Genomic DNA, 17,464 nt, shown 5'->3' with positions numbered 1-17,464 from the left:
AGGTAGAGTATCCCGTATGAAATCATGATAACATGCTCCATTGAGCGTAGGTGGAAGAAACTAAAATGAGCTCTAACATGGAAATTAAGCGTTTCCGGACACATGTCCACATAACATCTTTTCTTTATTTGTGTGTGAGGAATGTTTCCTGAAAGTTTGGCCGTACCTTTTTGCAACACCCTGTATAAATGGAACGGGAATCAACCCCAATGTTTCATACAATGGGAAGTACCCTCTGCAATGCATATCATGGCAGTTTGCAGAGTATATGTGAAGATATACACATACATGCAGCAAAAATGGAGAAAAATGATTACACTGAACACACAATTACAAAACACATTTGCTTCCAGATCATTATCATGCATGAAGTTAAAAGCTCACACATGTACCTATATATCTTACAGGGGCGAGAGAAAATTTTGACACAGAAACCAAACTTTGTGAAAAAATATTATTTCTGCAAGAGTATACATATAAGAAATTATTTTGTGTATAAAAATCTTTGAGCCAATGAACATATTGAAGTGCTGTGCAACTTACAAAACAAGTGCTAGAGACTAATTTAGAATATCATTAGCGAATGTAGGAATGTTTAATTACTGTACTCAGAATGAACTGGTACTTTCATTTAAAAAGCAAACATGTAACACTTGATATTTTTAACAAAGTTCTAACACTAATCCTATGGATCAGGAACATGTTTTAGACAGTATTTTAAGCTTCCATTCATTACTGAGCAAGAGATATTTTTGTATTGCACATGAAAACTTAGATATACTATGTTCAAACATGACGAGAAGGACGGAGTAATACAATAACATACAAACAGTTCGTAACATTATTGTGCTATCAGTCACCTAATTCATAAAAAAATTTTTGTTTTCAGAGTTTGGCATAATATAATTGTGATATGCAAAGACTATATGGAAGATGTGATATATGTGATGTTAGAGTGCTTTGTTAAAGTGTGTTTGTAACTTATGTAAAGAAATACGTGAAATGTGTAAGTTACTAAATAATATTTTGTCAGTTACTAAATAATATTTTGTCATGAATTAATGAACTGAAAATGTTTGTGTATGTAATTTCATGTATTTGTGCAAGTTGTCATTTGTATAAAATGGTACACGCTTAGGGACAATGTGTAGGATATGTGGTATGTAAAAGATGTTGAGCTCTTGTACTGCCTGGAAGTCACTGTGAGAAGTGTAAAAGGTGGCTTGGGCTTTTGAAGCACTACCTACACAAAAAGCAGGAATGAGAGGGCACAGTTTGTAGGCTGAAGTGTAAGAGGGCTAAGCAGGCGATGCCTTGCCTGGAAATTGTTGCACAACTGTCCCTGATCACAACTGCTGAATTATTAAAGCTTTGATGTAGGTTTTAGGCTAAGTTATGGACTTTAAAAGATGCCAAGAAGAACTTCAAGAAACGTGTATGCCATACCATGGGTAGTATCCACCATTACTATCTGCCATGCCCAACAGGTTAAGAAATGTATAATTAGAATTATAGAAGTGTGAACCATTAACTCAAAATTAATTTTTTTAAATAATTATTGTGTTGATCACAAAATTTTGTTCATCCTGTTATTTTATTCTTAATTACTGACCTATATAGGGTCCTTTCCTGGTGTTCGATTATTCCGAGTAAATCTGTTATAAAAACATTTGAAGTACTTCATTCAGTATCTGCAAGCACTAATTTTCATATCTGAATAAATGTCTGTAACTAATTGTTGTGAACTAATTTTTACGGCACACATAACAGTACTGTATGATTTAAGTAGTAGAAATACTGAGGTGAAATTTTGCTGAAGCACTTAAGTAAATGTTTTCACACGAATTTAACGATTTTAATATTTTTACTCTCTTTGTGGTAGTAAGTAAAGTGAAAGTGATTAAATAAGTTTTGCTAAAAAGATTAACTTGTCAAGCATAAATACTGAAGTTTTGCAAGATTAAGCTTTCAGTGAAGTAAAGATAAATTTCTTTCAGTTATAACTGAAATTCAGTAAGGTACAAAGAGTTATAAAAAGAAAATTGAGTACCATTGCATGAAAATACTGAATGACCATATAGAGTGATCACACCCTACCTTTTTCTATTGACAGATAATATGCTAGGATAAAGATATGAACCACATGTCTTAACAAATTTAAATGTGTGTATTGTGCTATTAGAATAGTTAGGTTTTTAATTTTTTTGTTACACAAAACGCAAACACAGAAGTATCCACTGGCCAGTTCTTTTTTAGCACGTAGTGACAATTGAAAATTTGTGGCCTTTCTAAGATGAAAACTATATATGTATGTGGGTGTAGTAGCTAAGAGATTCCTGTGTCTTTCTCAAAACCATATCCAGAAAAATTATATTTATTTGTGAAGTTAAGTTAGGCCAAATTTACTTCTTCTGCTTTTCCTAAACTTAACCATTTCTTTTCTGAGATAGGCTGGCTACTGTAAATCCATTAGACAAACCACTTAATGAACTTGCTACAGATAGGTTCTAGATTCAGTATTATTCCATTTTTAAAGTGTTTTTTTCTAACACCTAGGAAACTCTTAGGAAAAGGAACTAATAGTCTGACTTCCATATCCATTAGTCATACATCATGGTCAAGTTCTGTAAAAAGGGTTACATTATTCGACAGTCGTGGAATGTAGGCACATTTATGATGTGTAAACTATAAGCACAATTTTCCGTATAAGAGTGTTGTAAGTGGCTTTTCCCATCACAGGACTATTTCTTTTGTCGGAGTGTAGAAGTCAACAGAACAGAGCTACTTACAGACACCTGTGTTTCACTAAATTTTAGTGACGCATACAAATGTGATACTAAATAACACACCTTTCTACAACTAATTTAGGCAAAGCTCACAATCATTAAACAGTAATTATTATTTGAAAAATAAAGTGGAAGTAGCTGCACCAACCACTAAAGTAAGTACTTCACAATTTCTACAGGTATTCATCTCCTTTTGTTCATATATCATATTACGTTGCGATGACCTCTCACATCCGTTTCATTATTATGCAGATGGACTTGGACATGGCTTCATAGAAAGCTGTCAATTTCACTTTATTTCTTGATATTTTGAAAAGGCACCTTTAATCCTGAAAGTATGAGGTTCACCCATTTGCTGCTGTCAGCAGAATTGCAGATAAAATGAAATTTTCAATTAATCTCTCTGTAGATAATCACCTGAATAACTGAGACACTGGAAAAGGAAGAAAACTATACAATCTAAGGAGTTCAACCAACAATAACAGCGTAACTTTGTAAGGGGTCCGTAGGCCCTTACTATAAGTTTGCACTCGGCACAGGTCGATAGGGCAAACAATCGATTGTGTCGTGTTGCGAGAGCGAGTGTGAGTTGAGAGAGTCCCACGTTGCGGGCCGAACTGTGTGGAGGCCGGTTGTTGTAATGCAAGGCTTTACCGACAAAAGGGAGTGGCCATCGCCGCGGTTTAACCCCTTTGTGCTAGAATAATACCGGGAAAGTGAAGAAGTATAATTACCAGAGCGATCAGTGATATTTCTGTGCCGATATTTTGGTTTCGCGTCTACCGCGCCGGCATCATCTTGGATTGCAGTGATTGTATTAGCGTGTGACGATAACGAATAACGAAGAAGCCTGTGCTGAGATTAGCCGCAATTAGATATGTAAGACGAAGGCAGTGGCTGTCTCCTCCTTTTTGTGTTTTTTTGAGACGAATATAGGTCCTTGATTAGTGAAACTGTGTTGGTGTTCTTCTTGTTACCAGACATTTCATTATTACAGCATTTGAGAAGGACAAACTGGAAAGTAACAACTCCGTAGCAGTCAATTCCGATTGCCAGCCCCGTTAGGTACACGGTCACATTAATAATAATTATTGGGCTGCTATCAGATCAGGTCGGGTCGAAATAAACGGAGGTGTTACAACTTCTATGTGTGCAATATAGTCAAAGCCATAGATTACACCAGAAATGAAGCAGCTTTATGATCCACACGCTTATTTACCTCAATAAAATATCTTTGTTCCATTATTTACATCAACAATAGCCCAATATAAAAAAGGTTTCAAGAACCTTTCAGTTATAAAAATAAGAAACACTGTCTGAATTACTTCCTTTGTGTGTCACATGTTTATAATCACATGACACTCACTGTCTCAACAGATCACAAAACGTAGAAATATTCCTTACAGCCTGAACTCTTCTCACAAAACGCTAGGTGAACTCGTAGTTACACTTATCATTAACAATACCGGGTCAAAAAGACACTTAAATCTATTTTTAAAATTGATTTCCCATCACAGAACTCAGATATATTGCTTTGGTAAAAACATTAGTAAACACTATAAAATAAATAAACCACGAAAAACTCTACACAACACAACAGCGCGCGCACACACACACACAAACACACACACACACACAAACGAAAGTCCTCACAGGGATCCATGTTCTCCAACATTAAGGATTGTATCTTTTGTTTCTGCTACTTCTCTTTGCCCTAATGCTGGAGACAATTTCATATGCCTGCTGAATTTCCATGAATTTTTCCTGTGCCTCTCGTCGTTTGTCTGGATCTTTCACTTTATCTGGGTGGTATTTTCTTGACAAAGCTCTCCAACTGGATGTTATCTCAGCCTGTGTCGCACTGCTTGATACTTCCAAAACCTGCAGTGAAATATTATCAGATAAGTCAATGAAAGATCATTATACCTTACATGTGAAAATAGCTTAGCAAACATTAATAGACAATGAACAGCACAAACAGAATAGGACAATAACCTTTTAAACCAAATTTGTCTCCAACAGAGTTGAGAGTAAATGGTATTCCAAATATAAGAACAGCAACCAAATGCCAAAACAAGAGAAGAGCAGGACTGAAAGCCTTGTCAATGAGGAAACACAAACACGTATCAAACTACTTCCTCTAGAAAATTACAACCAAGAATTTATCATCAGATGCAAAGCATTCTGTAAGCTACAATGAGGAGCACACTTACAAACACAGAAACAGTTTGCATTTTAGGTTGAGCTTTCTACTGATACTGAATATCATAGTCACATACTGATATTTAATATCTTGGTTACACTTGATTCCTTCACTGTAGCAATGTGCTTCAGACTGCATTAGGATATTTTAAAAGATTGCCAAAAACATAAACAGCTTTTGGAAATAGCCTTGTCCAGGGACACTTCTTTCAAAATTAACCATTTTGTAGGACAGCTGACAGCACAGTAAAAGTCAAATGATTGACTACTTGTCCTTATACTTTGGAATGTGACGATTTGTGTTGGGCATAAAAAGAATTTCATCTCTACCAGAAAGACTTATTTTATGAACACAACAATTACATCACTCAAGATATCTCTTGATTTATAAGATTGTTTTGCAACAGTCATCATCAGATCAAAACTTAGAACTTGTGAAATAAGGTTCCGTGAGTGACAATAACAACAGGTTTCATCACTACTAACACTGGACCTTGTTTTACACATTCTAAGTTTTGATCTGATGACAGTAGCAGCCAAAAAAATGTTATAAATAAAGACATATCTTAAGCAATATAGACAGTTTTAATAACAGAATATTCACATTGCTCATCGACCTGTGCACAAAATTTATTTCCTTTATTAACATGAAGACTGTACAGTGGAACCTTGCATAATTCACTCCAGAATCTTACTCATAGCACGAAACATCCATTAAGCGAAACAATTTATACCATACAAATTCATGTAAAACATGATAATGCATTCCATGCAGAAAAAGTACTACAAGTTTTATTTTATTCATGCCATTAATTCAACGAAAATTACACAAGCTGTATCATGAATTTTTTTATTCACGATACATAACTAATTCTTTTTTATTAGGAAGCTATCTCTAGTCATTTGTTTCTGCCAACGCTTGAACACTTGACGAAAATGCAACACAGCATCATCATTAAATAAATTTGTAGTGTGCATAGCCACTGTTTTATGGGGGGGGGGGGCGGGGGGTGATCATTTTCAATGTACAATACAACTGATTTCCATGCTTTCAGCATTTGTCTTATTGCACCAGAAGATTGTTGCTTTGCTGATACCGCCTCCTCCTCCTCCTACGAACTTCTCTCCACAACTTCCTGCTGTGAAACACACTGCAACTCCATAAGCTCTTCGGTGATCATTTCTTGGCTGTGATCTTCCACAAGCTCATCAATATCATTGTTATCCACTTCTAGTCCCATGCTGTAGGTCAAAGACACAATCTTGCTGGCTACAACCTCCACAGGTACTGACTCAAATGCCTCAGTATCACATTCAATAACACTCCAGCCAGAGCTTATTCGAATTATAAGGGAGAATTCTCTTGGTAACCCCTTCCCAGACCTTTTGGGTCATCTTGACGCAAGTAACAATGTAGAAGTGATATTTCCAAACCTCTCAGAGTGAGAGTAGTAGCATCAATCAACTCTAAGCAATGCTCGAAGAATGCTTTAGTGTAAAGCTTCTTCAAGTTATAAATAATCTGCTGATCCATAGGCTGGAGTAACAGGGTGGTGTTGGGAGGCAGAAACTGAATCTTGACGAACTGAAATTCTTCAAGGAGGTGGTCTTCTAGGCCTGGAGAATGGGCAAGATCGTTGTCCATAGCAAGCAGGACATGGAGTGGCAGATTCATCTCAAGCAAATATTTTTACACTGAAGGATGAAACACTTCATTGATCCAATCACAAAAAAAGATCATGTCACCCAAGCCTTGTTGTTGGACCTCCACATCACATTTAATCTGCACTTCTGGACTTGACACTTCTTGAGGGCAATTTGCGTATCTGAATGGTAAACACGCAGCATTTTAGTTTTCAAATCGCCGCTAGCACTGGAACAAAATAGTAATGCGAGATGGTCTTTCATTGGCTTGTTGCCGGGCAATGAATTCTACTCTGCTTTTATAAAGGTGCGCTTCAGCATCTTTTTATAGATTAGACCCGTCTCGTCACAATTAAAATCCTGTTACGGCAGGTAACACTCAGAATTCATTGGTATCTTGAAGTTGCTGATTAAGTTCTCAGCTGCCTTTGTGTCGGCGCTGGCTGCTTCGCCATCCTCAATGCTGTGGATGTTGATTTTACTCTTAAACTTCTTGAACCACCCATGACGTCCCTTAAATACTTCTTCGACCACTGATGATCCTGGCAGACTGCAGTATGTACTAAAGATATTGATCATATGCTTCTGCCAACAATGAAAGGTGTTCATACTGTTGAATGTTTCCCCAGCCGTGCGCAAACGGCTGGTGATATTACATTAAATCGTTGTCACTCACTGTGTGAAACATCACTCCACTGTATAAGATTTCTTTCTTTTAGACAGTCCTTTAAAAATTCACCTTTCTGCTCAAGATAATCTTTCAGAGAGAAGAAATGTAAACTGTCAGAAATCTTGTTGGAATTTAAATTGTAGGATGCTGAGAGACTTGCCTCTCTGCATTATGTGTAGCAAAATGCATGGTCAAATTATTATGCCAATGAGATTGTAACAGAGCAATGTGGGAGTATCCTAGTTGTTCTTATATCATCCCCAACATCAGTATTATTTTGTTCTAACCTGGTCTCATTTTATTAATAATAATTCCTGTGTACTTTCTCAATTACTAACGACAATAGCACAGTTAGTTCAACTTTAGAGAAATATTCATGACTTACTGCACACGTTAACCATGCAAAGGCGAAACCTACGACGAGCTGAAAGATGTTTCTAGATTGCTACAGCTCATTTGAAAGCCCTCATTTTTCTCTTTACAAAAATTGTTGAACTTACTACAAAATCTTAACATTTCAAAAGTTAAGCATGTTCAAAATTTCAGTGTTCTAAAATCTTCCAACCTTAACAGGTATTGATTTCCAAAATTCAGTACCACAGTGTTATGACCATGATTTTTTTGTTGGAAACAGCTAATTAGTTTGGCCTCAGCAGCAAGTGACTGTGGTAGTGTGTGCATGCGTGCACGCACGTGTTGCTCCAATGAAGGCCTTTTTGGACGAAAGCTTACTTATTTGATAGTCTTTTGTTGTACCTATTTGAGACAGCATCTCTGCTGTATGGTGAGTAGCAATTATTTTCATATTGCCATTATTCTATCCTGGATTTTCCATTGTTTCATTAGTCCTTTAATTATTCCAGAGCTTCCAGTGAATTTTAGGAATCATCTTTCACAATGAAATGCTGTCTTATAAAAGTGTATCTATAATTTGGCTACCATTTTCTAATTATACTGCTATTAGTTAAACAACTTCCACAACTGCCAACTGTACCTTTGTTCCTTTCAATTTTCCTGGTTTTTGTATTAATATCTAAAATGTAATAGCAACATATTTCAACAAACAGTAATTATCCATATCATGCATGTCTTAAATAGGTATCGTACACAAAGCTTGATGTGATTCAGAGGCTAGTAGTCATCATACAAACAATCTGTCTCATAATGTAATTTTCAGTTCACACTGTGTAGTTCAAATCTACTACAGAAATTGTAAACATCGTGTAGTTGTTTCTATAGAACATACAGGTATTATGTGTGTGTCAGAAAGGCCACAGCTGGGAACTTGCACCTGATCTACATTTCACCATTGCTACCACGTGGTTACTACGTCATAATCACGTAAAATAATATATTACTCTGACACAAATGAATGTCGTGGTATGGTATCAACTCGTGTAGCTTTCTGATCTGGTTCAAATATTGAGATTGCTGCATGTTACAAAGCTGATCATACAAACATATCATTGTGCATAAATAAATATGAAGAGTTTGAAAAATCATTTGCTACAGAACAACATACTTTATTCAACATACCGTATTTACCCGAATCTAAGCCGCACTTTTTTTCCAGTTTTTGTAATCCAAAAAACCGCCTGCGGCTTAGAATTGAGTGCAAAGCAAGCTGAGGTTCTGAAAAATGTTGGTAGGTGTCGCCACAATTAACTTGTGTCATCGAATATATGTAGCGCTACACAGGCATGCTTTGTAGGCATAAAGATAAATACTGGCGCCAAAACCCTGTGCGTCAGTAAAAAAAAAAAAAAAAAGAGAGAGAGAGAGAGAGAGAGAGAGAGAGAGAGAGAGAGAGAGAGGCAGAAGACGAGCTTTTTTTCTCCGCCCCGAGTTTCGACCAATGCATTTTCATACATTATCCAACGAAGTAAATACCAATTCTGTATTGTTCACCTTTGAATGTAGCAGAATTTCAATGTACTACGAAAATCCCACTGGAAAGACTGTTTGGGATGTTTGTCAATATGGCCAACTCTACGTTTCGAATTTTTTCCTACCTGTGAGAAGAGATGGTTGTTAATAGGAACCTGATGAAATATGAATCACATACAGTGTTCTCTTCCCCATAAGAATAATATGAATATAAACATTTTGCCATGTATTCTTTCACGTTTGTTGCTATCTCATTTAAATCCTGTCTGCCTAATAAACTACGAAACTAGAATGAGACAACAGCAAACGCGGAAGAATATACGTATCATGTCATGTTTATATTCGTATTATTCTTATGCCTAATAGTGGTACAGTCAGAAATGAAGCACGGCAACTGACTAGATTTTTAAATCTATGATGACTCTAATTACTGTGCAAAATTTGATGTACTCAAGAAGCGGCCGCAGAGATTTTCAAATGGAAAAAAATTTTCACCTAACTCTCGTTCAGAACATGTTCTATCATACGCAGTCTATTATTTGGTTCTTGTTGATCATTATCAAAGAAAGCAGCAGTGTAAGTAACAACAAATAGCAGTCTCTTGCCATTGTTTTGCTAATGAGACGATTCCTCTCTCTCTCTTTTTTTTTTTTGTAAGCGGCGGTATCGCGCACAAAAGCAAGCCATTCCGCGAGCGGCGACAGGCCGTAAACACGCACTATCAGAATGCGACAAACCATGCATGACACAGTACAGTAATGCATTTTCAGTTTAGAGTGATGTAAACACCTATAACAAAGAAAACGGCACTTATCAGATCAAAGCAAAATAAGCAATCGATTCAAACCAGATGAAGCACGTGAAAAAGGAAGGGTACCTGTATAAATACGGACAAAGTGCCTGACGCCTAGCAATGGCTACCTGGTAAAGCTTAACTGCTAAGCTTACGACTCGCACCAAACTACTGTAGGTGTATCGTCATTCATTCGACCTAAATTGTATCTCATATTACAATGGACCAACTTTGTTTCAATTTGGAGGTGCGGCCTAAAACTTTTCTCTCTCCTTGAATTTCGAGTCTCAAATTTCAGGTGCCGCTTAGATTCGGGAAATTTTTTTTTCCCTTTATTTAGAGTCTCATTTTTCAGGTGCGGCTTAGATTCAAGTAAATACGGTATGTTCATAAAGTCCATTATTAGCAGGAGGGCAATCAACAACAAAAGACCAAGAGATGTCCAAGCCATAATTGCAAATCAGTAAAGTTCGATGCTAAATGTGTGAGGTATATGGGGGAAAAAGTCACCGTCAGTAGAAAATTCAAAAGTTTAGAGGTAATAAATTTCACTCTCTTTGTTCAAGAATTTTGTGTTTATTTGCTGAGCCTAGTTTGAATTTCAGAAAGATTCGTGAACACACAATGGCAAACTGAAGTCTTTATATTATATTTACTCCCTCTCTTCTACTTTAATAGATACTTAAAATACAAGTTTATTAGTGATCAGCCTGTCTGCAAAGTAAATTTTATTGTGGACCAGTAACTTATAATATTTTACTTCTCCCGAGTCATTCCATGTCAAATCAACACACTTTAAATAAAAATTTTACCTCACCCTCTTAGATTTTGCTGAAAGTTGGCATACTTATTGTGGGTGTTGAAACTACGAAAAATACCAAATTTCAATTTTTTACCTCAAACCATTCCTGAAATATGGTCATGTAAACTTTTTGAAAATTGGCCAAAAATGTGTGAACGGACTTTTTTTTTAAATTGCCCTAGGAGCTGCCCTAATTGAGCTAGAGAACAGGGAATGGTGTCATTTTGCAGCATTTTTCATGCTCTATCCAGTGATAGACAAAAAACATAGCTTCTAATTAATAACCTTTTTCAAAATGGTAATTAATGTTTTGCTTCAATTTTTTTCACAAAAAGTACACAATTGAAAATTTTCAAAATATTTCCATAACTACTTCATACTGTTGTAAATCACATGGTAAAATATAAATGTGCGATGATGATGGGTTCATTGTTTAAAAAAAATTTCCGGACTCTTGTTTTTCACTAACAGCCCTAGTTTGACCAAACTGACCTTTAAGGTAGTACGTCAGTAGAGGAGCATATACATAGGGCTTGATGGCTGTACAATAATTCAGAGACTAGAGCCATTGTTAAGATGATGTAGTCTGCATTGTTACCTTCTAAGGCTTTGTGTGCCTACAGCATTATTGTGCACTGTGGTTTTAGTGTAAATCAATTGTTACCTCTGTGTTGACCAGTCTGTATGTATTATATTTAATAGTTCATTTTCAAGTAAATCTATACATTGAAGGACAGTTAATTAGTGGTTTTTGTATAAATATGGAACCAAGTAAAAAGTGCACTGCTGTAAGAGTGCAGTATTGTAATCCATTGAAGAAGTCAAATCATTTTATTAGAGATAGAAAAAAACTGAGAAATGTCACAACATGGATGCCCAAATTATTTCCTCAAATACCAAGTGGTGCCAAGATTTGTGATAAATGTAGGAAAGATGTAACCAAATTGAAAAATACACCAGAGCCCATCAGTTATGAAAGTGTTGAAGAAGAATCTTCTGGATCAGAGATAATCATCCGAAATCAAGACCCTGACTTCACTCCAACTTCAGTAACTGTTAAAACATTTAACACAACACTTCAAGAACTAGGAGAGTCCCCAATTGACAAGTGAAAACTAACATCTAGGCATTATGCCAAATCAAAAGTGAAGAAAATCTCATCAATGACGTGTAAACTTTTTGTTGCTCCTGAAACTTCTTCGTCAGATACTGATAATGATGAATCCGTTCTTGAAAATCTTAAAAGAAACTTTAAAAATTCTATAAGTAGAGCAAAAAAACTAATGATTCTTACAAGTTTACCTGAAAAGTGGAGTGTCAGGAAAATAATGACGGAATTTAATGCTCCTAATTACATTGTTCGGCAGTCCAAAAAAATTTTGAAAGAGAGAGGATTCATGGAAGGTCCAAACCCAAAACCAGGGAAGTGTTTACCAACAGAAACTGTCAAAACTGTACATTCATTTTATGAAAATGATGAAGTTAGCAGGGCAATGCCAGGTATTAAAGATTGTGTGACAGCTACAGAAACAAGTGGAAATAAAACAAAAATATGAAAAAAAGACTTATTTTGTGTAACCTTAAAGAAGCTTACAAACATTATAAAGACAAGTTTCCTGACATAAAAATAGGTTTCTCTAAATTTGCTGAGTTGAGACCAAAATAGTGTATTAGCTGGCAACAGTGGCACACACGCTGTCTGTGTGTGCACAACTCACCAAAACATAACATTAATGATAGGGAATGCCAAACTAAATACAGTAACAAACAGCACCTTAAACATTTGCATTGCAAAAATGCTTTGCAACCCATCATCAGTTGATTGCAACATGGGAAACTGTGAATACTGCCCAGGAGAAACTGTCATGCATAAAATTTTAAAAGACTCTTTTCATGAAAACTTAACTGAACAAGTTCAGTTCTGACAGGGGATGTCAGTTGACCGATGTAATCTGGAAATTGTTCAGAAAACTTCTGAAGAATTCATAGATTTATTTTGTAGTAAGATGTCAAAAACTTTGATTCGGCATGACTTCACTGCCAAGCAACAACGGACATTCCTTAACTCTAAAAGAGAAAACCTTATGGAATCTGAATTTGTTGTCATATGTGATTTTTCAGAAAATTATAGTATAGTTCTACAGGATGAAGCTCAGAGTTTCCACTGGACAAGACAACAGATTACCATTCATCCTTTTGTTATATATTACAAACACGAAGACAAAATTGAGCATATGAGCTTTGTCATTGTTTCTGATTGCCTGGAGCACAATACAACTGCGGTTTACACCTTTCAAAAGAAGCTAATTTCATATCTAACAAATACATTTCAAAAGATTCCAAGAAAGATATACTATTATTCTGACGGTTCTGCCACTCAGTATAAAAATAAGAAAAACTTCCTGAACCTTTGCCTTCACGAGGAAGACTTCAACATAAAAGCTGAGTGGCACTTTTCTGCCACAATACATGGCAAAGGGCCTTGTGATTGAGTAGGGGGTTCAGTAAAGAGACTGGCGTGCAAGTTTGCAAAGGCCATACCAAAATCAGATCCGAAGTGCACGAGATCTATTTGAGTGGGCAGTAGATAATATCACAAATGTTGATTTTGCATATTCCACTCAAGAAGACTACGCTGCTTCAGAAATATTCTTAAAAAGCCGACATGAAGAGGCATTGACAATCAGAGGAACACAACAATTTCACGCTTTCATTCCCAACACTACATCAAAATTAATAGTCAAATACTTCTCATGTGATATGCAGAGTTGGGAGAGGGAAGTAACTACATCACCAGACAAACTGAAGTTACAATATGTATCAGGCTATGTCACCACTGTATATGGCAGAAACTGGGAGCTTAGGTAAATTTTACAAAAAAAAAAAAAATCTAAGAACTTGATGAAGTGAAAATAACTTTTCTTCATCCATGTCATTCTCTTATGCTGCAAATGCAGGTGTCCTGTGGGTGTCAGTTGTGGATGTTCTCACAAAAGTGAATCCATTTACTCCGACAGGGAGAACATACATTCTTAATGAAAGTGATGTAAACCAAACCCAGTCAGCTTTATTAAAATGTAATATGTGAAGTTCCAAGACAATTTATTGGGAAACTGCTTTCAACTCAAAACTTAATTTTTGTCTCAGGTTAGTGTTAATGTATATTTTATAGAACGTTGTTTCAAAATTATTGTTAGTACCTATCGTGTTAAATTTAGCTATGTACAGATACCTGTTACTCAAAAACAAGCATTACGTATTTAATTTGTTTAATAGTTCCTTTTCAAACATCATGAACCAGAACTATTATGTAAATACTTGTACTTATTCATACTTTATTTCAGTTTATAGTTAAAGGCTCAATTTCTTGTTTTTGTTATATTGGTTAATATACTGTTAGTGAAGTTGTATGAAATTAAAATAAGCAATCAACTTAATTATAAAATGTGCTGATTAGTTTTGGTTTAATAAGGTGATGTTTTGATATTTCTAATACTTTTTTTTTACTTACCTTTCAGTATATTTTAAAGAAATTCCTGTTTGTTAAAGGTCAATTTGGTCAAACTAGGGCCGTTAGTGAAAAACAAAAGTCCGGAATAATTTTTTTTAACAATGAACCCATCATCACCCCACATTTATATTTTGCCATGTGATTTACAATAGTATGAAGTAGTTATGGAAATATTTTGAAAATTTTCAATTATGTACTTTTTGTAAAAAAAATTAAATCAAAATATTAATTAGTATTTTGAAAAAGGTTATTAATTAGAAGCTATGTTTTGTTGTATATCCCTGGAAAGAGCATGCAAAATGACACCTTTCCCAGTTCTCTAGCTCAATTAGGGCAGCTCCTAGGACAATTTAAAAGAAGTCCATTCACACATTTTTGACTGGTTTTTGAAAAGTTTACATAGCCATATTTCAGGAATGGTTTGAGATAAAAAATTGAAATTTGGTATTTTTCTTAGTCTCAGTGCCCACTATAAGTATATCAACTTTCAGCAAAATCTAAGAGGGTGAGGTAAAATAGGTGTGTTGATTTGACATAGACTGACTCTCCTGGAAATAAAGTCTTTCATAGCTACACTCTTTCTATATTTGTTAAATACTAGTTTCCAGGCCAAAGATTTGTTTCCAAGCACTCAAACATTCAGAAGTTATCAAAAAGTTTTATTCATGGAGAAAAAATATAAGCTTTAACACTTTCGAGACGAGCGACGTAACTCCTACGTCGGTCCGACAGTACCCCAAAAAGACGATCGACGTAGGTCCTACGTCGGCCGACTATCAGCGATGTTAACGACTCGCAGCGCATGACTTTCATATTCTGTAGGTTTAAAAGTACTGTCTGGTTATCCTAGTACCAAGAAAAAATTATAGATGGCAGCATATGTCATTGTTGGAGGTGGTACAGGAGTATATTTTTTGAGTCATTTGCTTTGCCGCACTCACGCTCGACTTACAACAGGCGCGCGGCAGTTTGAAACTTTAGATTGTTGTCGGCTGATAGCTTTGCGCTTTATTTTTCGTCATGGCCTTGCGAGATGAAGAAATAGAGTTTTTACTGAACAATAGTGGTTCAGAATTAGATGAAGAAATTGCAGATTTTTACATTAGTGATGGTAAGCTATTTTTTGTCCGAATTTTCCGTAATTCTGTGGTTTGATTCCTGGTCAGAAAAAAAAATAATTTTTACAAATTTCCTTACAAATGAAAACGATCCCTCTGACGGTGAACCATCAGGAAGACCTGACGATGAGGCTGTTGACATCGTTGTACAACAAACACAACTGGTCGTTGCAATTTGCCATATTCTTCTGGCCAGTGGACAGATGACGATACAACCACTCCCCAGCTTCCTGTTTTTTCTGAATCCTGTGGAATTCAAGATGGGATTGACCAACATTCTTCAGTGTTTTATTGTTTCACATACTTTTTCGATGAAGAACTGGTGACACTGATCAAATGAGAGACAAACCTCTACACTAGAATGGCAATAGAGACACTAAGTGCTACAGAAATACTGAAGCCTCAGTCAGTGTGGCGTAAGTGGACAACAGTGAAACTCAGTGAACTGTATAAATTTTTTGGTATTATTTTGCATATGTGCTTAGTCAAGAAACCAAAACTGTCTGACTACTGGTCAACAAATCCCGTGTTGCAGTCCTCATTTATGGCAAAGTGTCTGCCAAGAGATAGATTTTTGTCAATTCTACGAATGTTACATCTCGTAGATAACGCAACATATATTCCTAAAAACCAGGTAGGTCACAATCCTATTCATAAGGCAAGACCTATATTCGACAGATGCGTGACCCAAAGTGGAAAGGCTTACAAGCCAGACGAAAATATTAGTATAGATGAAGGAATTTGCCCTTTCCGTGGTAGACTGAGTTTTAGAGAGTATATGAAAAATAAGCCTAATAAATATGGCGTAAAATTTTTTATGCTATGTGAAAGTGAAAGTGGGTACGTCCTGAACTGTGAAATTTATTCTGGGAAACAGTCTAATGCCGATAACAGCATTTTACACATTGTAGACAGATTGTGTCATTCGTTTCATAATAAAGGTCACACATTATACATGGACCGATTTTACACCAGCCCTGATTTACTGGATTATTTGTGGGGGAAAAGAACTAAGGCAGTTGGTACTGTGCAGAAAAATAGAAAAGGACTACCAAGGGATCTTGCTGGCCAGAAATTGGAAAAAAAAAAAAAAAAAAAAAAAAAAAAAAAAAAAAAAAAAAAAAAATTGAACTTCCTTTTGACAGACGAGATCACTTACTGTTTGTAAAATGGAAGGACAACAGAGACGTTTTTCTTTTGACAACAAAGCATAAAATGACTGCAACAAATGTCAGTGTAAAAACTAACTTTGGAATGGTTGAAAAAATGAAGCCAGACTGTGTTTTGGACTACGATAGTAAAAATGCTGATGTGGGTCATAGCGACCAGCTAATGGCGTACTATCCTTTTGAACGAAAACAAATAAAGTGGTGGAAAAAAGTTTTCTTTCACATTTTCATGCTCATGACTGTAAATTCATACATTTTGTACAAAACGCCGGGAAATACAAGCAAACATCTGGTTGAATACATTAAAAGCAAACATCTGGTTGAATACATTACAGAGTTAGCAGAGAACTTGGTTCACAAAGGTGGCCTCTTAGACTCGTGCACTTTTCAGAATAGTTCACCCATCAACAGACTAAGCGGAAAACATTTTCCAAAATTAATTCCACCCACAAAATTGTCTAAGTGGCCTTAGAGAAAGTGTAAAGTATGCGCAGAAACGAGCAAGGCCAGATGTGGTAAAGTTTCAAGGAAAGATACGCGATATTATTGTGAAACCTGTGACGTAGGGCTTTGTTTTCAAAAATGTTTCGAAATAATTTATACAAAAGCCAATGTAACTGTGTGATATTAGTAAAATAAAAGTTTATATTTCAACAGTTATTCATTTAAAACTAACAACTTCAATCCTATGTCCCTTAGAGGCCCTAAAACCTAAAAAAATTTTTTTTTCACTGTGAAAACAGCATACACTCAAATTAATATACAGCCCTTGTCACTAACATAAATGTTTATTTCTTTGCAGTACTCTCAAGGGAATGGACATAGTTTTTAAATGCAAAAGACAATAACTTTTCTGTGGTATAGAATCTGCTGTAGAAAATT

At 35.7% G+C, this 17,464-nt stretch overlaps 1 protein-coding gene across 1 annotated transcript in view; it reads right to left on the bottom strand.

The window, feature by feature from the left end:
* Positions 1-467: 467 nt before the first annotated feature.
* LOC126481370 (dnaJ homolog subfamily C member 22) overlaps positions 468-17,464 on the bottom strand; it is a 67,084-nt gene continuing 50,087 nt past the window's right edge. Inside the window, exon 5 of the mRNA XM_050105080.1 lies at positions 468-4,667. Within this exon, the coding sequence (XP_049961037.1) occupies positions 4,461-4,667 (207 nt within the window). The 3' untranslated portion in view covers positions 468-4,460. The remainder of the gene's footprint in view (positions 4,668-17,464) is intronic.

The sequence above is a fragment of the Schistocerca serialis genome, chromosome 5 (assembly GCF_023864345.2).
Source record: "Schistocerca serialis cubense isolate TAMUIC-IGC-003099 chromosome 5, iqSchSeri2.2, whole genome shotgun sequence".
NCBI lineage: Eukaryota > Metazoa > Arthropoda > Insecta > Orthoptera > Acrididae > Schistocerca > Schistocerca serialis.
This window is presented reverse-complemented; position numbering and strand designations above follow the sequence as displayed.